This window comes from Liolophura sinensis, chromosome 10, assembly GCF_032854445.1.
Source record: "Liolophura sinensis isolate JHLJ2023 chromosome 10, CUHK_Ljap_v2, whole genome shotgun sequence".
Lineage (NCBI taxonomy): Eukaryota > Metazoa > Mollusca > Polyplacophora > Chitonida > Chitonidae > Liolophura > Liolophura sinensis.
This window is the reverse complement of record NC_088304.1, coordinates 11,134,477-11,157,748: the sequence shown is the minus strand read 5'-3', so window position 1 is coordinate 11,157,748 and position 23,272 is coordinate 11,134,477. Positions and strand designations below refer to the sequence as shown.

At 40.1% G+C, this 23,272-nt stretch overlaps 1 protein-coding gene across 2 annotated transcripts; it reads right to left on the bottom strand.

Moving 5' to 3' along the window:
- Positions 1-5,804: 5,804 nt before the first annotated feature.
- LOC135476845 (C-type mannose receptor 2-like) lies at positions 5,805-17,972 on the bottom strand. Of its 2 annotated transcripts, none has more exons than XM_064756986.1 (12): positions 17,880-17,972; positions 16,809-16,869; positions 14,712-14,886; positions 13,896-14,140; positions 12,884-13,084; positions 10,462-10,656; positions 9,311-9,402; positions 8,100-8,148; positions 7,582-7,682; positions 7,254-7,296; positions 6,675-6,753; positions 5,805-6,129 (listed from the first exon to the last, which is right to left on the bottom strand). In XM_064756986.1, exons 2-12 carry the CDS (start codon positions 16,849-16,851, stop codon positions 5,889-5,891), a joined length of 1,464 nt encoding a protein of 487 aa, XP_064613056.1. In that variant the 5' UTR covers positions 16,852-16,869; positions 17,880-17,972; the 3' UTR covers positions 5,805-5,888. The 2 variants fall into 2 exon arrangements, with proteins under 2 accessions (XP_064613056.1, XP_064613057.1); XM_064756987.1 differs by having other exon boundaries at positions 6,065-6,129; positions 6,659-6,753; positions 17,880-17,970.
- Positions 17,973-23,272: the final 5,300 nt, after the last annotated feature.

Genomic DNA, 23,272 nt, shown 5'->3' with positions numbered 1-23,272 from the left:
CGGCCTGAGATTTTATTCAAATAAATAAATAAATCACTCACATCGACATCCAATATAGCCAGTTAACTAGGACTTTTTCATACGTATATAGAGCCATAGCCGTAGAGAGATCCCCATTCACCGTGGCTGTTAAATTACCCCACTTGAGAGTCTGTTTTATATACAAGGGTGTGTCATTTAGACTATAACAGAACAGTTTCTCCTTTTTTACGTTATCTTCTGAAATTCATTCAGAAGTTTGATAGTCTTATATACACGATGATTGCGCCTATCATTGCTTGTATTTCTGCTATAACCGTGCCTGCTAAACGTCCGAAATCCAGTCCGTTGTCCCGGGCTCAGTGAAGCCGAAACGTTTGACAGCTGTCGTCCCACTGTCAGGCCGTTGACCCTCATCTCCTAAGGCTGCACAACACCTCGGGCCAGCCAGTCCACTCCATTGGTGTCCAATCACGAGAATCTGCCCGCAGTTCAGCCCCACTGCATCGACTGAGGATCAGGCCGAAAAAGACCCCTTGCAACTAGATGGGACCTGTCGTTCAGGTCGATTGCCAGTCTACTCACACTGACAGATCATCCGCGAAAGGACGCAAAGGTGTTTCCAGTATGGAGTTGAAGTTGTCATGTAAGAGGTGTGGCCAGTGAAATAGGCCAAACTAAAATATTCGTTGCTAACCATCAGCTTACAGTGTACAGTTAAATGCATAGGATAATATCCTTTTCCGTCCAATGTTGGTTTTTGAAACATGTTTTGTCTTGCGAATTATGTCGTCAATAAATGACAGTATCATTAACGGACATCTGTTACGAAGCTAAACTGATAAACGGGTGGCCCCTTACAATGTAAGCTGAAGTGACTAGCGCTGGGCTTCAATAGGAAAAATACTACATGTATTTAGGATCGGTATACATTTACAACAATATATTTAAACTTATCTAACATATAGCTAGACAATATATGTAAAAAAATTTTTCCTGTTCAAATTTCCCCTCCATTAATTCACTTTGTTAAGCACTAAAAGCAAAAGTATACCGGTATGCAATTACAGTAATCCAACACATAACCGTATTCGACTCAACGACTTCAAGGCACCCATGTTACGGCTGGATCAATGTGGACACTGTGTCAGGAGCCATGAAATGTTATGTTGATTGTAGAGTTCCTATGATCTTCAAAAATATTCTCTTTCGTTTCTCGATTTATAAAATATGATTGCGTGAATCAACACGATATTTCGTTGTAGCTTACTACTCCCTAACTAGACATCAAATGTGTGGAAATGATTTTGGTTCATGTAATCCTATTTTTATTGTGATGCGAATTCCCGCAGGAAAACGCCTTAAGTAAAGTATCAAAATCTGATTTTAACCCTACTTTTTTCTTACAATAAAACAAAAGGGATAAATCATATCCGTACAATTCTTCACACACATGTTCTTCAGTAATTTTACTTCATATCCAAATAAATTTGTCTCGTTTTTCTGCATGAAAACAAATAGACCCCTCTGCTGCCCCGAGGTGGGACGATTTCCTGTCTAATTGCAAAGGGTCCTTTCAAGAAACTGGGGGTATTTCTCGGGACAAAGAACTGGATGAAGTTTTCTCCGGGGTTTCCCTTCGATCATCGACTCACACCAGTCGCAACATTTCAAAACATGACATTTTTAAATGGGTTACCTCCCCTAGTGTTGACGACGAGAGATGTCCGTGAACTTGTCAGACACTGAGTTGTGTGTTAATTTTGCAACCTACCGTATAACTTCATCTCTGCCCCGCAGATCGTAGAGAATTGGGAACACTTTATAATAGACCAGTGTTGGATCCAGGGGCCTGGAGATTTCGTTACGATCAGACTCAAATCATTTTTGTATTTAATTGAACCAGCTGAAAAATGCAGAATTTCTCCTGGCGGTATGTTCCCTTTAACAGATGTCTTTATAACAGTTCCTTTCCTCTGAGCAATGCAGATGACGTCATTTGCCGAGAAGTACCGAAAGTCGTACACCGGAACATTACGAAGGCGTATCAGGTGTGGTCAACGCGCTGATTGTAACGTCATCATCTGCGCAGCGTGATATCGAAGCAACACGTCTACACGACTGTGGCGAAGATATCAGTGAATGAAATCGGATTTTTCCAGTCTACAGGTACAGCAGAATATATATACATGTGTATAGTCATGAGGACGAGTGAGAGTGATCAACAGTCACTTTATTTTTGCCACTGCTGATGGAGTCATGTTTTTGTAAAGGCTTTAAGTGTTTTAGTGACTTTCAGCAAACGCGTTTTAAAACACATTTAAAAAAAACTTTTACTGTTGATCAAAATTGTCTGACGCCATTAAACCCTTTCCTCGACAATAGGAAAATAACTGGGATTTTTTTTTTAAATTACCCCGTAATGTCGCATTCTGTTGTCGCATATGGTTTACTACTGAAAAGCCGCTTCGATTGTCCCATTCTTTCTAATTTTCTCCTTCACTTACTTCACATTTTGTACCGTTTAAAACGCTCTATTTTTCTTACCGTACACTTCTTAGTCAGCTAAAATGCCATTGTAAAGCTCTCAGACTGCTAAACATTATTTTTCTCTGATTGCCGACATTTAATCTTCTAATGTTTAACTTTCTGCCGTTTCACACTTCTAAATCTGCTGAGTTTCCTGCTTCTGTCCTGCTCATCACTCGTTCGTGAACGCAGTGAAAGCTTTATATTTGTAGAATGCATATGGAATGATTCTGTTAAGAAGTATAAGTAGGTCAAAAAACGACATTGTCAGTATAAAAATGTTTTTTAAGTTTGCTCAATAATTTTTCATTTGCATGTATTTTTTCTAATCTTTTCCAGAACAAGATCAACATGATTTTCCTTACATTTATTACAATGGCGACTTACGCCTTACGGAGGATCAACCCCCTGTCCAACACAGATTACGGTGAGTGTTGCTGAATTTAATTTAATTTTCATCTAGACTTTCAAATAGATAAGGCATTACACCGACAAATGGCTTTGCGTATATCTTTTAAGAACTAAACTATCCAAAGATTCAATATAGCTTTCTATCTGCCTGTCAACAAGCTTTAACTTAAATGTTAATAATTTGCCTATTGTACCGAAATTATCTTTACCTTACCCTTCAATGTATAAGCTGCTCAACTGCAAACCCCAGTACTATGAGGCGAAGAGATTTTGTATTATTATACATCCGTACTTCACGGGTTTTATCAACTTATTCAAACAGACAATAGGGGCTTTCAGTCATCATCACGGAGCCCGCAGTCACCTAATGGCCGACAGCAGGCAGCAGCCAGCCAAGTTGAAGAAACCCGAGGCGCCAAGGCAAGCCAAAACACACATACTGTAGCTTCAGAAAAAGTTTCTTTTTGTCTTAAGCGGGCATTTAAAAAAATGATCTGGACATCAGATTCAAAGATAACATCTGATGATGGTATTTATTGTTATTTATTTTTTATTTTTAAATTTCGTTTTCCTGCAATTTACAATTCCCTTTGACTATGTATAGGTCAACATTTTCTATGTTTGAAAAGATTTTGGTTTTCCGTTGTATGCTTAAACTCTAAAGACTTGCCATTTCTTTCATTACTGGTATGTGCTGTACTTTCTTATTGCCTCCTGCATATGATTGACATCACATCCCCATGGTGATACACAAGTATTTGAATTAAGCATTTGGAAGTCTTGCGTTCAGTGTCCTGTTTGCATACAATTCAGAATATCATTTTTACACGGTGGTTTTATGATATCTTAGACATTGTCGTCAAGGTATTATATCTCACCTCATCAGTAACGTGGAAGTTAAATTTCAAATACGACAGATCATAGTTGGTACAGTTTCGAAACTATAAAGTGGTCTGACTATCACTAGACTGTAAAGGTTCAGGGCAAGGCCTGATTCTTACTGTGCCGTGATGTATCTAGTATCCTGATAACAAATGTTTGAGGGATATCTCCGAGGAAACCTAACTGACCTTATGTCTCTCGCGGATATCTGTTAACGTATTTTCCATGAATAGTTTGGAGGCGTAAAAGATTGCCTAAGAGTGCCAAAGCCGAAGTATCAACTCCCTAATTTCACACGTGGACATTCCCTGAGCACCTTGGGCACAGCTAATGGATACCTGTATCTCTCCTAATCACCTGAGAAGCCTAACAAGGACAACGTGTCTATGTTGCCTTCTGAAGGGCATAGCTTGGAAAAACCGCCTAACACGTCTTCGTCCCCATCTTCCGCAACATGGTTCAATTGGTTAAATCATATCTAAAAACGTCATCATATCCAACGGCGTCCTCAGATCCAACCACGTCATCGGATTCTACTTCGTCAACGGATCCAGTTACACCTGTCTCTCAAACTCATTTAGACACAGTCTCACAGACAACTTAATGATTGCCGACCAAAAGGGATATCATCGTGACATTTCAGCAAGACAATATCTTGGTCTAGGTGTTAGATGTCAAACGTTACACTGAGTTGTACAGATAAGTTTCGTACAGTTACCATTCAACGTCACTGGGATATTGCCACATTGTCAAATAATAATAATTAAACGATCAATGTCTTATTAAACTACTTTATTATCTTATGACGTGGGAAAACTTGCAAAATGCACTGTGATGACAAACACTTGTTTTTGTTGTCTTCATTTAGTACGTTTTGTACCGTATGTCCTGTGTGGAAAGATTTATTTTGATACATTCAGCATACATAGACCTAGCACATGTGTAACTTTTCTGTTCACTTTATGACATAAATCACGTTTTGTAACTGAACATATACAAAAATAAACTTTCTGATTTCATGATGTTTACTCCCATTGTTCAGTGTGCTATATAATGGTGTGGTTTTGGATCATATATGGGTCCTTCGTGGCCTAAATGGTTAACATGCCATCGTGGCGCAATGACACAGGAGCCTCTCACCAAGGCGGCAGCTATGAGTTCAAGACCAGATCTTGCTGGCTTTCTCTCCGACCTTCCATGGAAAGATGTGCCAGCAACCGACGGATTGTCGTGGGTTTCCCGCGGGCCCTGTCCCTCTTCGTCTCGCCATAATGTTGACCAGTGTGGTATAAGTGAAATTTTCATGAGTAAGGCGTAAAACACAAATCAAAAGAATAAATTGATTATACCTAAAACGAGTTCAAACGGCTCGTTGCTACCCGAAGCGGGTGAATTGCCTCAGTTCAAACCTCTGTGGGTGATAATCAGGTTAAGGAGTCAGTTATCTGCCTGAGTTTCTTTACATAGCCACCGTTATACGGAAAATGATGTAGCAGTGACCATCTTAAAAACATGACAAAGGTGATTTATTTATTTGTTTCGTTTTTTACGCCTTAGTCAAAGAATGATGAAGTTAATCATTACATCTAATAATCACCTGGTCAGGTTAACAACACAGTCGTGTCGCTTGAATAGTATAAACCATGGTGCAAGGGAGTCTTAGGATAATACTTTTTACACATCTGCGCCAACAGTTAGAATAAAACCCTAACTGAGGTAAACTGACAAGAGAGCGTATTTCACCGATTACGTGTGACCATTGTCAGGTATCACACTGTCGTCGCTGCTCTGGTTTTATTTGCTGTGATTTTCTTGTATTTCATTCCTGCATAAAACGGGATTCTACTGGTGGACTAAGTATCCCTAAGGTCTGATTCCATTGCATTGTTTTAATGTGTTTATATATTAAATATGAGTAATAGTCGTATTGGTGAAATAATAAAATAAATCAACAGTAGAACAGAAGGCAAGTACACAAAAGTCAGTGAAATGACTCTCTCGTGTTATTCAAAAGTCATAATTTTAAATACATTGACTGACAGACTTTTACATTCATTACAGCTGTAACCGCGATGGCTGTGACGTTTCTAATGTCTGTTGCGCCTGTAACCTCCACGACGTTTGTAGCCACGGTAACGTTTGTGTCCACGGTGACGTTTGTGGCCACGGTGACGTTTGTGGCCACGGTGACGTTTGTGGCCACGGTGGCGTTTGTGGCCACGGTGACGTTTGTGGCCACGGCGGCGTTTGTGGCCCCGATGACGTCGTCCACGGCGCCATTTGCGTGGAAAGCGTCTGACGCATTTGGCAAGGCAATTGCAGTATGGTCTGAAAATAGAGGAAACATTATTATCTTTCACCAATTACAGACGCCTGAATGGCTGGTGTCCCAATGGCGGTATGCTTTATGTACGATTATATTATGTTCTTGGATTCGAATCAGTCACTGATGAGTCAACATGGCTTTCTAACTGACTCTTTTATTACGTGCAATGCGTACATGTGATCTTTGGCAAAGAAAACTTCAACAACAGGGCAACTAGAGCTCTGCAGACCATCTTACAAAGCCGTCACAGCACTACACCAAATGCATTTACCATGGTTGCCTATCTCTTCACTATATGATGCCATGGAAAATACGCCAGGCGGAATTTGCGACTGCTTCGTGAAACACCATGCCGTCAAGATAATGTCATACTTTTGGCGTTACCGGATATTCAAGCATTAATGTGAGTAAGACGATTGTTGACTTCAAATCAAACGTCAATGCTTCTGATTAAGTGCATCTTGAGAGACGTTTGACTCGATGAAAATATCTGACAGAATCTGTCATGTTAGGTCACATATAGCCATTTACCTCAGGGAATACTCACTTGCAGACTTTAAAGTAGCCGCAGTTGTAGTCAGCACAAGGATCGTCGCACTTCTGAGACAATACGCTGTTCGGGCAGCCTGGAAAACGTTTGGGATATGTGTTGCAATAAGTAAAATATATGTGACGGATATCTCAGGAACATTTGAACATGTGACAAAATCATACGCCAGTGGTTTACCTCTGCTTGGGGAGGTGTTTTAGCCATAGGTCTAGCTTTTTGCGATTGGAACTGATTAACTTGAAGGGCTCCGAGAAACGTTAAGATTAGCATGCTGATGTGTATATTTTGGTTGTATTATATCATCTCGAATGCGTTGTTTCTTCACATTGTCACATTAGCCTGATAACTCAAACTATTCAATGAAAATCACAGTAGCTTACAGATTGTAAGGAATGACTGAATGAGTCAAACACTGTCGTTGGTATTCGTAAAACAGCCTCGTTAAGTCAAGCACTATAGTTTAGTTTGTAAACGTAGTCCCTCCTTTTACTTTTATCCTTACGCAACAGAAGCGATTATTTGCATAATGCTTTGGTATTATTACATGCAATAACAACATATACAGTATATACATACAATGTCCGGAAATACAGGTGCATCCTTTTTCACACTTGACCCGCTGTGGAGAAATGGGATAAAAATAGTTCTAAATACTCCATAAAGATCACCAGATGTGCCGAATATTTATCCGATTGGCAATTTACGCTGTGCTCGAGAATATTTCACTTATACGACGACTGTCTGCCAAAAGTCGTATTTTCATATACCAATTATTATAACCAGTATATGTATTATTATACTTGTCACAAATTTACTACAACATAACATAATGGCACGGGAAAAAAAACGCAAGGCAGCGTATCTATGAAGAAGAAAGACTCCGATCTAGGGCCATTTATCTCACCTCACATTTCGGATCTTTGCAACGACACGTTTGACAGCCATCTCGGTCAATGACGTAACCAGTTTTACACGTCTTGCACTCACATACCGGACAAACAGGTCCTGAGAATGTGCATAATAAACAGTACATTTACTTTCATGTGAGAAAAGAAGGTAATTAAAACTTTATAAACGTCTTAAACTTTCACAAGCAATGTTCAGTAGGTTACTTAGATGTGTCGTGTATACAACTTACCATAACCATGTGCTCACAGGTACACGTGTTACATTCACCATGGACGTCTCATTGATCTTAAATGTGGTTCCGTTGCACATATTTTACATCACTGTTCTCAGCTCAGATTTTCTACGCCCATTAATACAACCAATGTGAAGTCAGTAAAATATTCATTAAAATAACTATCATATATACATGTACAGAAAAAATTTTAAAAGACGTTATAAAGGAATAAAAACAATACAGAAAATCGATGCAACAAAAGGCCAATTTTCTCGAGCACAAAATGAGACTAAACCTACCAACACAACGTCCTTCCTTGCAAACTTCGAAAGATTCACATACCACGTCCTGAAGTGAGAAATATAACATAACCAATATCACAACCAACTTTTCAAAATAACGAGGTAACGTTGAATATGACGAAACATGTTGTCAAGAGAGAGAAAATATAAAAACTTTTTCATTGTTTTCTTCATTTTGGGATTGCAGGACTGGTGGGGTGGTTTAAAGAATATCTCCCTTATGAGACAACTGTCAATTTCATTGTTGGAGGAATCAGGCTTGAATATTTGCCACTCAGGAATATTTCACTTGAACGTCACTGTACGTGTACGTCGGTGGCCAGCATCATGTTGGGAAGATACTACCAGATAGACCTGGAGGAAACATAAGTAGCCGGCATAAACCATCAGTGGTTTCCGACACAGTATTTACCACGAGCTAAAACAATATTCGAAGTCAAATTTCCAATCACTAATTTTAATAATAAAACCCAATGTTAATATTTCAAACACAATTATGCACACATATATATGCGTAAAATGGGGTCAGTGTGTAATATTATCAGCAGGTGATGTTCAAGAAAATTTATGTAAACGTAACCATCCAATCAGTCTTATTTCTTTATTCGATTGTTTCACGCTGCACTGAAGAGTATTTCACTTATAGGACAGCGGCCAGCGTTATGGTGAGAGGAAAAGTACATATTCTGGTGAAATCTCAGGACAATCCGCAGGTTGTAATCAGCATGACAAGAGCTTTCAAATACTTAAAGTACCGCCCCAAGAGAAACCAGGCAGAAATATTAAAATGATCTGGTTACTATATGGAATAGGAACAAGAAGATTTTTCACCAATAAAACCATTCAAACAGTTTCCGCAAATTTTTCCTGGAATGGCGTCGGTAGCGTTTGAAAAGTATGAAATCAATTGTGGCTATACGTCAGCGATGGCTGACGCCAAGTGTTATTGCATTACGTCACACCAGGCAAAACTGGTAACGACAGAAAATGTTTGTTTCCATATCGTCCTCCGAAACAAACAACAGCGGTTTTAATGTAGCTGAATTTTGTACAGTTTAGTAAAGGCAGTGGAATGTCCTATCTAAGACTGGAACCAGCAACTGAGAGACAAGCGACTGAAAGATTCAGCAAAATTGTATTCCAGTGTACCCAGATCCTACGTTAGGACATCTCCATTGGCTAACTATGTACACGTCACTGGCGCTTACCTTACACGGGTCTTTGCACTGACAAAGCTTTACACCGCAGTTGTTCCTTACAAAGCCAGTGGGACATGTCAGAGAACAATTGCCCAATAGGTCTGTAAAACAGACAGAGCAAAGCGGGTGAACACTGTAATGTGACAGAGACACAAAATGATTTCTATTATCGATCTCCCACCATGATAAAAGTAAAACAGCAATTTTGTGTTCCATTTGCTTTTTAAACAAAGGACACCAAAAAAAATAATAAAAGAGGGTTTGGAGGCAACCGCTATGCCGTTTGCAACCAGAACGAGGCTCTAGACTACTGAACAGGGTATCGGAGGTTAGAGGCAACCATTTTGCCGTTTGCAGTCAGAGCCAGACACTAGATTACTGAATTGGGTATGAGTGACCAGAGGCGACTGATATGTGGTCTGCAGCCAGAGGGAGGCCGCGTCCTCCCCACAGCGCATGCGTCGCTCTCTACCTTCACGCTTTACATCACTGCCACCAATAGACACGCTTGACATTTGGAGCATGTGAGACGCGCGTAAGCTTGTTTAGGATTAGTCTCATCACTTGTGTCCGCCCGCGGAGCTATTTAATCAGCAATCATCAATAAAATTGTTTCAGGCGTTGGTCAAAATCATTCTGTGCATACTTTAGATAAAGAGAATGCATGTGCATCAAGTATTATTAGAGACGAAGGTTGAGACGAATTGTTTGTGTTTCTGACATCAATTCCTGTCTCATCACCGTGACCCACTGACGTCGGCGATTTCAAGATTTCTGTGCAAAATTTGCTATTAGTGGCAGTGACGTAAAGCGAAAGATAGAGCGACGCCTGCGCTCTAAGGGATATGGGGATTATGTCTGGCTGGAGTCGACCGAATTGTGGTCTGCACTTGAGTTGCTATCTGCAGCGATGTGCTAGACTAGCGAACCTCGGACTGAACCGCGTTGTCTGCAGCCAGAGCGATGCACTTTGATAATGAACCATGCGTCGGTGACTGAGGTTGACCGCGTTGTCGTCTGCACTTGAGTTGCTGTCTGCAGCGATGTGCTAGACTAGCGAACCTTTAACTGAACTCTATCGTGTTGTCGTCTGCAACCACGGCGATGCAATGAGCTACTGAACCACGTACCAAGCCCGTATCACGTTAATAATTACTCACCAAACTGACACAAATAAGGTCTCTTCATTTGATCCGAAGCGTCAAACCATTCACCAAGTCCATCGTCAAGTGTAAGAAGAGCACCGACGTTCTTTAAATCTGCCTCGTCTGGCTCCAGAGTGTTCCAGTTCACGTAGTTCACTTCCGACATGTCCGTCCATACAAATTCGCCTTTAGCATCGTCCCCCCGGAGTCCTTTATATATATATGCGAAAAGTGTTTGAAACAGAGACATCCCAACATTATTTATTTTTATTTTCTTCTCCATTGAAAAACATCAAATCGTCAGTACTGATTATCTTCATACTTTTTTTATTCTCATACAAAAAGGAATTTCTGCCAACAAATTCTCAACTTACCACAAATAACATTTATTTATTTAATTGTTGTTTTAAAGCCAAATTTTCTGGAAAAAAAACTTACAGTAGATATTGTGATAAGACTGTCGATATCCTGTAGTTCTAGTCAGTAGTCGCTCAATTTAGAATGAATTAGAGTTTCAGTGAATATTCAGCAATGTGTGTGAAGGGTGTGTGATGTAAGCAGACCGTGTGATGTAAGCAGACCGTGTTAGACCGTGTTATGTAAGCAGACCGTGTGATGTAAACAGGATGTGTGATGTAAGCAGGCCGTGTGATGTAAGCAGGCCGTGTTATGTAAGCAGACCGTGTGGTTTTAGCATACCGTATGATGTAAGCATACCACGTGATGTAAGCAGACCGTGTGATGTAAGCAGAGCGTGTGATGTAAGCAGGTTGTGTTATGTAAGAAGGCTGCATGATGTAAGCTGACTGCGTGATATAAGCAGATCGCGTGATGTAAGCAGACCGTGTTTACACAATGGCAGATAAAAGTGAAAGCTTATACGGAGAAGAGGTGTTTAAGGCCATGTTCGTCAAAATATTGTTCAAAATGAACTTACCAAGCAAAAAATTGTAGTCAAGGAGAGAATGATTAAGTGCTTGCACGGATGTAGATGTAACAAGAAGATAAGGTGGGTAATTTAGCATTTCAACGTTGTTTGGAAACTCTTAATTTTTTTAAATGGTACGACTTTTAACTATGACCGCACTAGGCATTCAGGCTTATCGCAATATCTGTTGCTAGTTCTAGTCAGAAAATTCGGACTAAGTGTTTTACACCTTTCTTAAAAATGCATACGACTAGTATTATGGTGAGAGGAAATCGTGCTTAGCCCGGAGGTAAGCCATCACCATCAGCAGGTTGCTGGGAAACCTTCCCACGTACGATTAGAGAAGAAGACATTGTGAGCTGGCACATGATCCTCCAGTTAAGGAGAGGAAGACGGGATAGGAATAATGCAGCTTTGCAAATAAGACGACACAAACAAACAGTATTATCGTTAATAGGGATTACACTTTCTAAATATAGCACAGATTCTAGTGTTGAAATTTGGCTGAGACCACTGCGGATTTCGAACCAGCGACCTCAGATTCAGGCACCAAATCGGCAGCAATACATGTCAACTGTCTAGACCACTCGACCAGCAGGCCTTCCACAAAAAATAGAAGGTAGTTGACCGGTAGATTTTACAGCGAGCACGCATTACCCCTCTGATGGTCACAAACGACGTCACTCCCTCAGGTGAATATATCAGATAGGTATAGATGTCATTTGGAAAGTGGATTAAGTAACCGTATTATCATTAATAGGGATTATACTTTCTGAATCTATTTTGTGGAAGGCCTGTTGGTCGAGTGGTCTAGACGGTTGACATGTATTGCTGCCGATTTGGTGCCTGACTCTGAGGTCGCTGGTTCGAAACCCGCAGTGGTCTCAGCCAAATTTCAGCACTAGAATATGTGCTATATTTAGAAAGTGTAATTCCTATTAACGATAATGCTGTTACTTAATCCACTTTCCAAATGACATCTATAGCTATCCGACACAAAGAAGCCCAGACACCCATCCTGATTACAACTACAAGTACGTAGTCGGTAACCCCATATAACTGCATCGGTTAAAATCGGTGTATCAACAAACACATCAGGAAAGCATGGCCAGGCCCACACACATCCGGTTTTTTACTCAAATCCCCCCAGATTTTCACATATACGGGCAATAATCCAGGGGCTATGGCAGCGTGAAAACTCTTTTTTTTTCACGCTACCATAGCTCCTGGATTATTGCCCTAAAGGGTGAAAATCTGGTGGAAATTGAAGCTACAATTGATAATGAATACTTACCCTAATTGTTGAGTTAACACGTTATTTAATACTAAGAGAAAACAATGTAAAATCTCTTTGTGTGTTTATACTTTTGTTAAGTATAAATTCGTTTACACCTTTACATATAAGAATAAAATAAAAACGCGAAATAAGCAAAGATTTCTTGAAGGTGACTTTTACAAAGAATAAAACCCAGTTAAGATTCTGATAATCTCCCCAGAACAATACCTTACCTATCCAAAAAGATTTGGATAAACTGCGCATCGTGAAATATTCCTGAACGACACTCTGTTCGAACAGGGTATGAATGCTGAGCAGATTGCCTCCTCGTGCATTACAGTCCATTTCAGCCTGAGGTTGGGTTAAGTTTGTTGAGAATTCTTGTACACATTTTTCACCGATCAGGTTTGCGGAAGAGTTACACACTCTTGTCCCTGAAACCAAAACAAGAGGGTGCTACAATTACATTCACCACTCACAAGAAACAAATTCAAAAAGTATAGTCTTTAAATCTCCACTCCTGACCAGCATATGGGCCAAGCAGCCTTATTTGCAAATTATCAAATAGATTCGTGTTTGGTCTATCACCATGATCAAGTTTGCGATGGAGAGCCAGATTTCGCTTTACTGCTAGTCTTCGTGGTAGATAAAAAACAATAACTTCAACTAAATGCATTTTGGCCGATGTCGGGTTTACGCTATCTGTCACGTGTGTGCGGAAAGGTAAGAGTCCGTCTTTAGAGATTAAAACGCCAAAACAATGACATGTTTGTAGCTGCTTGCATTGTTTTAATGTGATTGTATGTTAAATGTGATGACAACACAGCATTTTGAGTAATTGTAGATCAGTGACATCTAATAAATTGCAGTTAACAACACTGCATTTTTTTTTTACCTAATTCTGTTTTAAGTTATAATCGTATTTTAATATAGTCTATAGTTAGACAATTTTCGGGAAATGAAACGAAATGTTAAGACTTGAGGAAAAGTATTGATACAATGTGAAAGTGCTAAAGTCGAATTGTTTATTGTGTGGACTAGTTTACCCCTCACGATAGCATGAATCTCGAAATAGCGGAAGAAAAGTTTTCTCAAGTTCCTGTAGAGCTACGTCATGTACGCATCCGGAAAACAATTTTAGCCAAACGTAGAGAACTGGGGTCACCTCCCTGACTGTAGTGGTCAAACCTTTCTTTTCCTAATACTGCTAACCGACATATATTTATATTTAGCAAACTTCCATACCTGATGCCTTCTGCTTGCAAATCGTGGCTATCTTGGCATTACAGTCCGTAGGCTCCAAGCCCACACCCCTTTTGAAGGAGACACACTGTTCGGTTGTATTCTCATTTGTTCTGTTCTCTGCCCAGTTCAGGTATTCCACAATAGAAAAGTCGGACCACGTGTACTCGTTATTGCTTCCACACGTCAACCCCCTAGACAAGCCGATCCACCACTTTTCCGCTGAGCCAAAGGTTTCTTCGAGCACACTGTGAACACAGAAACAAACCGTACTCAGTCCACTCATAAGACGGTAAGACCCTAAACTCCGACAAATGAAAATTTGTGCATGTTGGTCAAGGCCAACACGGATTGTTAAATTTGGCTAAATTTGTATTAAATATTTGAGCTCAAACCGCTGATCTCAGATCACAGATAACACTTTGTGAGACCCGGTATATGAATTTGACACAGTGTCTCTGTACAAATGATGTGAATATTAGTAAAGACCCTAAACTCCGACAAATGAAAGTGTATGCTTGTTGGTCAAGGCCAACACGGATTTCGTCATGTTACAGTCGTAAAAGAAAATTAGAGGTCTTTCTACAGGGCATAGAATCGGTAGCTAGAAGTGGTCGAAAGAAGTGGTCTTTCGTGGAGCAAGACCACAAAGAATGCATATAAATCACAAAATTAGGATGGAATCATGCGAAGACAGGCAGTCAGTAGTTTCCAATGATGTTGTACAGGCGCCATGTATAGGTATGTTTTAGCTCATTCAGTGAAATTAGTAATTAAATCGTGTACCATTCTAATATATTTCGTCAAAAAATATCTCACACGTTGTCAATGAAGTCTTCTTCCTCTTTTGACAGAATGGAAGCTAGGTTTCCCATGGAGTTTCGGCTGCATACTAAGTAGGCCTCCAAATATGTCCTACTAACTCCAGGAAAGCCGACATAACAGAACTCTCCAAACGATTGCCAGCCTAGTGGACAGGATGCAGCCACCAGAGCTGTATTAAACCAAAAGACATTTACATACAACCAATACTTGACTCGTAAATAACGACGTTTCCAAATCATCTGATCAGTAGTTTTAGGTTATAAAATTGTTTTTCAAAAGCAGCTTCTTTTAGTGTTCTAAGACTTTTAAATTTAACGTTTCATTTTTATCGACAAAATGTTTGCTTTTCACATTAAATGGCTACCAAGGTGAATGCTAGAAAGACTTTTTTTGTCCCTAGGATTATTCCTTTCGCAGCTTGTGTTGGGCCGTTTTTGTATAAAACTGAAAATTACTGCTGTTATTTTCTTATATTGTTCAGCACCAAATCTCCTGAGCTATTACTATACAATCACAAACACTCGATAGAATGGATGAACTTTTTTATAGCAAGTGTTTCATAACACTTTAGCACTTTATACTCATCACATCATTTATTTAAATGATTTGTTTCTAACGCCGTTATTCAGAATTTTACACAGATGCGACGGCCATCAGATTTATGTGTAGTGGAAACCGTGCTCAAGAATATTTCACGGTTGGAAACAAACCGGGCAGAACTCGAGGGAAACCCACGACAATCAGCAGGTTTCTGAAAGACCGTTCCAAGGACGGGGGGAGATGCAGCCATTATGAGCGTCCGCACTGGTGGGAAGCTCCTGGGTCATTGCACCGCGCTGGCCTGACAAATGTTTATTTGTTTATTTTTCATTTGTTTAGTGTTGTAAGCCGTGTTCAATAATTTTTCACTTAAATCCCGTTGCCTGGGATGATGTCAGAATAAACCGCCAACATTTGGCAGCTACCTGACAAACCGTCTAACTTAGAACCGCAACCGAAATTCCAGAGCGACATGGGAAAACACGGCATCATTGCTCAGACAGTTGCAGTGAGGCAACGCATTCACAGTCAAGATCACGGTGGCAACATTTTGGTTCTTGTTGAAGAAAAGTTTTTCAACAATACGGGTTAGTGCCCGTGGTCTACACGTAGTGCCACCATCGTATAAATAAACTTTTCCTGAATACAGCGTAAAACACCAGTTAAATAAATAAATTCATGAATTGATTAAGGAACTTACCTGCCCATCGCCGAGAAACACCAGGCGGGGAAAAGGGATTTCAATGCTTGAGCCTTAACCTGGTGCTGTTGACTCCGTCTCTTTACGTGATTCCGTCCTATTTTACGTACTCTCTACTTTCTCAGTTCTTTGATGGTTTGTGTTATATGTCGTTTTGGAAACTGGTTTGCGATTATTCGCCTAAGTACCTAAGGATTCTTTATCATTTGTGGCTTCAATTTCCACCAGATTTTCACATTTTAGGGCAATAACTCAGGAGCTATGACGCTGTGAAAATAGAGTGGTCGGTAATTACAGTTTTCAACACTAAGTACTGGGTGTGTCTACCGTTAGCACCACGAAGAGCACCACGAAGATCGTGAACTGATTACCAACCACTCTGCCTTGCTTTCATATTGCCTTGCTCCAGGATTATTGCCGTAAAATGTGACAGCCTGGTCGAAATTGAAGCCACAACTGAGAATGAATACTTACCCTAATTGTTAAGTTAACACCTTATTTAATAATGTAACTATATAAAATTGCTCCACGCGTTTATATTTTTGTTGAGTATGCATGGTGTGCGCACATGTGTATATATCTCTGTAAACTGTGGGAAAGTTATAGTGTGTAACTTGACAAATGCCGGTGGTTTAACCCGGGAGGTGGATTGTATCCGTAAAAATTCTTGATTATGGCGTTAATCAACAATGAAATCAAATAAAATGAAAGCCTCGGCATATAATTGGGTTTGGTGTTGAACTGTGTATTATTGGATTATCCCAATCATCGTCCAACAGAACTGATGAAAGTCAATAAAATAAGACAAAGACACACAATAAAACGTAAGTACGTAAGATAACCAAACATACCGCTGGTAATATGTACGAAAACAAATGCAAGGATTGGAGTCATGGCTTGACGTTTGACCCACTGAAAGTAGAACGGAAACAAAACGCAGCATAAGGTGTACATCTTTGTTGAGATACAAGATACCGATTGAGGTACCGATTGTGTGTGTGTGTGTGTTTCCATGCACGTATGCAAATACACGAAGGCTTAAAAACGATAAGCTGAAACAGTTACTTGTTTTTCAGACAACATATACATGTAGGTTATATTAAAAACATAGACATTTGTAAACATTTATAATGATCTCTACTTAGCAACAACAACAAACTATTGCCTATTTTTCGTTCAGAGAGCCGCCTATATTCAGCTGTCTGTAAAATCAGTCATACTCGCTACCAAAATTGCCATTTGTCAGTGACACGTAACAACATAAGCTCAACATACTAATATGTTTGAAGTTCACAAAGTTGCAAAGAAAATGAAGTTGGAACACTTTTCTATTTCATAATGTTAAAATCAATAAGCTCGGTTTCGGAGGGTGACACCATCGATCTTACTGTAAACACTATTTCTGACACAGCCATATTTGAAATTGTTTACACGTTTTAGTATACTATAATCTTAAATGATTTTTTTTATCTTTTGTAGTAAGTATATGATCTCACGGCAGTATAGTTTTAAAGCTGTATGTTACGAAATTCTGTTATAAAAAAACAATGTAATCTATTAGATGAGAGTGTAGTGTAGAATGTGTACTGCTTGGAGTTTGCTCTAACCCCATGTTGGTGTACCTACTGTAAAACAAATTACTCTCCACGTCCATTCCCCAACATGCCACGGTTTTTAAAAAAAAAATTATGACGTCACCTGAGGTAATGAGTTCTTGGCGTCAAAACTGAGCTTATGTAGTTTAACATTATGAATTAGAGAATCTGTTCTAGTTTGACTTCTTTGCAAGGATATGGACTTCTAACATATCCACGTGTAGACTAAAGGCAATTTCGGTAGCGGGTATGACTGATTTTACAGACAGCTGGGCATGGGCGACCCTTCAAAAGAAACAGACTATAGTAGTAGAAAGAAGGTTTTACCTTTCTATGCCAACGAATCCGTGTTCAATAGAAGTCGTGTCTCATTCGTACCTCTGCTTCAGCTGTGTTGATTCAATTGAGGTCTTACCCGATTTGAATGCCTTTTTTAAAACCTAACCCTTACATCTGTCGCACACCTCCATACTGCAACCGTTTTCTTTCATCTTCTAACAGTTTGAATTCAGATGTAACCAACCGTTAAAAAGAACGGGGTAACGATCGATCTTCTGACGTTGACAATCATCATATTTCACACTATCATACAATCACATCATAAAAACTTGAGATTTAAAACAACGAAATCTCGAACAAATCCTCAGATTACTTTTAAACAAAACTCAGGTGTAAACAGTTTTCCGCCTTTTCCTTTTTATCTTCTTTTTATCTCCTTTATCAAAATTAAAACAGCGTGTAAATTCATCTTACCAAAGGCCAACATGATGTTAAAGATTGTCTTAGCTTGCCACACCACACAAACACCTTGCGCGAAATTGATAGTTAAGATAAAAGAACTTCTTGAAAACTGAATAAATTACCTTTGAATATACATTAAAATGAAATAGAATTAACACTTCATTTCACTTCATGTAAACGCATCAAAAAGAAAAGATCATTTCACAAGACATGGTAAACCTAATACAGCCCAATTCGCTTTAAAAGCTTTCTGTACGACTGATAAATACTAAAGTAAATCCATTTCCATTTTTATCACAAAAGGTAAGAGGGGATTACTTAAAAGAAGTTTGTCGATAAGTTGTAAAATCTTGCTTCTTCACTTCTGAAGTTCTGAAAACTTTGACGCATGTATGACCGCCGTGGGGAATTGTGCGATGGTCCGAGCCATGCACTTGCTTGATTAGCATCATGCACGTTGTTTCGTCACAGACGGAGTTCTCTTGAGCTGATTAAAACAGACCGGTAGGTTAATAAATATTTTGTTTGTGGAGAAATAGTCGTGTGACATAAATCTTTTTCAAGTATTCTCATAGCGAAAAAAAAAAAAGAACAAAAAAGTAACGGACAATCTTTTCAGCGATTTCTGATACTTGTAAATATCTTATGTTAAAAATATAGCGCCTGCACAACGGGAAATCCTATTAAGTACGCCGTACTCCAGAATATTTCACTATTCGATGAAGGTCACCATTATGCTGGGAGGAAAGTGAGCAGAACCCGAGAGGAACCCACGACGATCAGCAACTTGTTGCGAGGCATTCCCATGTACGGTCACAATTTACGTTTAAGTTGCCTACACTCTTCAAAAAAAGAAACGCAAGACCCAAATATCGATGTAAATTTGATGTTATTCAAGGACGTGTAGATCATCGGAAAACAAAGATACATAAATGAAATTTTGTGGAACAATGCATTGCTATGTTGTCCATATTTCATGAGAATAACAATCATCACAGTCATTACTGCTGTCCACCAGGTGGTGTTGAAGTCAGTACCTCGTATGACCACCTCCAGCTGCTAACACTGCCCGACACCTCCTGGGTACAGATCGAATCAGTCGTTGGATGTTTTGTTGTGGAATCCTTCTCCATTCCTCCTGCAGCATGTGGAACAACTGTTGAAGATTCTGTGGTGGAATATGACGTCGACGCACCGGTCTATCGATCTGATCCCAAAGGTGTTCGATTGGGTTTAGATCCGGGGATTTGGAGGGCCAGGGGAATGTATTGATCTTGTTATTGGCCAGGTAGTCTTCGGTGGCACGTGCTGTGTGGGGTCTGGCGTTGTCCTGTTGGAAGAGCTGCCGTTGAAGGTCAACAAGACGAAGGACGTACGGGCGGAGAATCTGGTCGATGTATCGATTAGCCATCAGATTGCCTTGGACAAGCACAAGCTCCGATCTGCGGGTGTAAGAGATCGCTCCCCACACCATAACACTCTCTCCACCGAATCTGTCCACCTGTCTGATGCAGTGAGGAGCAAAACTTTCATGACGTCGTCTGTAGACACGGTCTCTACCATCACGTCGTCTGAGGAGATAACGGGATTCATCGCTAAACCATATGCGCCTCCAGTTTGCCAGGTTCCATGGCAGCACCGTGGTACACCATCTCACTCGTCGACGGCGATGTAGTCGTGTCAAGAGGGGGGGGGGGCAACTTTTGGACGTTTGGTTTGTCTCCTACTTCTCGGAGACGGTTCCTGATTAACTGATCGGACACTCTTCGGCTCCAAACTGTTCTTGTGCTGTGTCCCGGGCGATACGATGGCGTTCACGTAGGTGGGTTACCCGGATGTACCGATCTTGGGCAGGTGTGGTGACTCTAGGTCTTCCTGATCTTGGACGGTCATTTGTCAAATTTGTTTGACGAAATCGATCCCACAACCGAGTTATTGTGCTGGGATGATCCTTGCCACGTCACTCTTTGATTCGCCAGCTTGCAATCGTCCAATTGCCTGATTTCGGTCGGCAGCGTTGAGACGTCCCATTTTCGTGTACAGTACTTGCAAAGATATGGGATAAAATTGTGAGATTCGTTTGGGTCTTTTATAGTCACATGCTGTACTCATGTTTTGCACGTGACAAACAATCATTGTGCCTGAACTTCGTGCTGCACGACATCAACGCACATCATAACAATCCTAATTGATAAAACCGTTCAAAATCATTTTTGGTTGCGTTTGGTCAAGGATGATCTTCTGAAACATTCCAGTAACAATGTACAACCCTACAAAACTGTTTGAGTTAACATATGAGTACAAAATTGTAAGTATCATTTTTGAATTTCATTTTGCGTTTCTTTTTTCGAAGAGTGTATATTACGTGGTTACAAAGTACTGCATATCTGACATACATTAAAAGAGTATGTGTAATTCTTCATGAGGACTGCTTCGGTAGGTGCAACATCGCTAGATGTGTGGCCTATACTGGCACTTTTACAGATATGACCGTCATAATGTGTGATGATATGTGATATGAGGGGGTAATATGCAGACAGTTGACGGTATTCTCATGCATGTTTGTTTTTTCTGCGGTGGTGGTGTTGGGGGGTGGGGGGGGGGGGGGTGGAGTGGATCGCAGAGTGCAACTCTCTGTCCAGTTCATTCAAAATGCTCCTGTAGGCCTACGTCACAGAAAAATGTTGGCAAGTAAGCAATTGGCCCTACTTCCCATCGATTTCCCCATCAAGTGTCAGTTTTAGCCGTCTTTCGTTGAGGAACCGAATGACTAGTTCGATTAAAGAGGAGGACTTCCACAACATAAGCCTAGCGGTGTTGAACATGTTATTTGACACATAATAGCACTGGTGCAGTTCCGAAGATAACGATTCTAGGTTAGCTGTATCAATGGCAAAACTCTCAGCGCTGTCGTCGTTTTGTGGGGTAAATGACAAAATTTGCGATAATTTCAAAATATATGTAGTCTCTTGAAAGCTCTGGGAGCTGTTTTTCAAAGCGGTCGTAGCATTACATCGGGCACAAATACCAAGGCGGCGTATGCCGTCAATATGTGAAAATCTCTCACACACCTGAACGCAGATTAAAGGGAACGTGCTTAGATAGTGTATAATAGACATTTTACGTGAGTGCATGGGATTTTCATAAACAGTTCATACGACGCCATTTTCTGAGAAGGTTCGAGAGCCGTACATGGGGTTTCACGTTAACGCGTGACGACCTTGTTAAAGTCATTAAAAGTTTTCTCTCTGGTCATACGTGGAAGCTTTGCCAGAAAGCTGTGGATGGCTGTGGGTTTTCCTCCCACCAAAATGCTGGCCTTCATCATATAAGCGAATATTCCTGATTGCGGCGTAATACATTAATCAAATAAATAAAATAGTGCGATAATTATTTGAAAGGATCACACAACATAAGTGCCTCACGCGTCAAAAGACAGTCTGAATCAATGTTGCTGTCAAGTAAATGCAATGTGTTGTTGACGGGTTAGTTAATCTGTCATCGGTCACTGTCCTAATAGATGAATTTTTTATTCTGTCATTACACCCTATTCACGTTTCTGTCATCAAAAATTTGGTTGGAGGTCAAATTTACTCTCATATAGCTTTGTAATTTAAAAAAAAAACATGTATCGGACGGTGCAGTCTTGTCACAAATGGTTCCTTGCTGAAATCCCGCTTCACTACTCTCATAATATTTCAGTGTCTGCTGCAGCCGCTATAACCTCTCAAAATGTTAAAGTTCTCTGTTTTTCTTTACTATACAACATCTTTCAATCAGCTGCAATTTTTATTTCTTTCATAACGCTGTGTGCTAAAAATTTCTATTTCTGTCAGACGGCGTCATTTTCCGGAAGACCCCTAAAACACCCCTTTGTCAGATTACATTCTTTATTCTTATCGCAAATTTTATATCCTGTATAAAATCCTTATATCCGTGGCTCAGTTGGTTAGCGCGCTGGCCCTGCCTATGACAACAGAAGCATCTCAAGTCCAGCTCATGTTGACTTCCTCTCCGGCCATACGTGGAAAGGTCTGCCAGCAACTTCCGGATGGTCGTAGGTTTTCCCCGGGCTCTTTCCGGTTTCCTCCCACCATAATGCGGGCCGCTGTCGTATAAGTCAAATATTCTTGAGTGCGACGTAAAACACCAACCAAACAAAAAAATAAATAGACATATCCTGTAACACTCCAGTCTCTGTCATCAAGGACATCTAAATCTTCTGAATGTCCTGTTTGGCTCCCACTCATATCGCTGGTTGATGAATTCAGCGAAAACTCTACATTTACACAACACAGATAGAATGATTCTCTCAAGATAGTATAAAAAAATTTGTAATTATTGTCTCTTGTTATGTGCACGACTGCCGTCAGTTTCTAAATATATCTTGCCACTGTTTACATATGCTAAGTTCAGGGAGTGCTGTCTGCCTCTACCTTAGAATATTCCAGAATGCGCTCAGTTCGGTGCCTGTTTGTTTACATCAAGTGTTCAGGAATTTTCTTATTCTGGACAATTCCACCAGGCTATATAAGACCTATGAAAGCAGGGGAGAGAACAGAGAACGGAGAAAGGAGAATTATTGAGAGCTTGGATGCTTTTGCTGTGTATTACTTTAGTAGGCCATTTGTGCTGAATTTTGGTGTCTCTATAGCCTCTGGCTTTGTTATATCCTATCTCCACCGAGCACTTGTTCAGTCTGAACTTGTATGTTTAATTTGTGCTCTTGTATACACAGTGCCTATTAGTACACGGACCCTGTCTGTGGAATTTTGTGTATATTTCGTCATACACTCAGTTATACTGTGGATTTTCCCTCTTGTGAATTTGCCTCTGAGCATTTATGACTGTGTGATATATATATATTGTGGAATATATGCGTCCGTTTGGACTTGACACCGTAAGTACTTTAGTATTTGTATAGATACTGCTATCTTTTCTTGTTAAACTTAACTACTTTAGTATTTGTATAAGTCTTA

What these genes read in the sequence shown, in the direction of transcription:
- LOC135476845 (XM_064756986.1), bottom strand. Translation starts at nt 16,851, where the DNA reads ATGACTCCAATCCTTGCATTTGTTTTCGTACATATTACCAGCG. An exon ending in CAAGGAAGGACGTTGTGTTG is followed by an intron (nt 7,683 to 8,099) that starts GTAGGTTTAGTC and finishes GCACATTCTCAG; the next exon opens with GACCTGTTTGTCCGGTATGT. An exon ending in CACCTGTATTTCCGGACATT is followed by an intron (nt 6,754 to 7,253) that starts GTATGTATATAC and finishes AACGTTTTCCAG; the next exon opens with GCTGCCCGAACAGCGTATTG.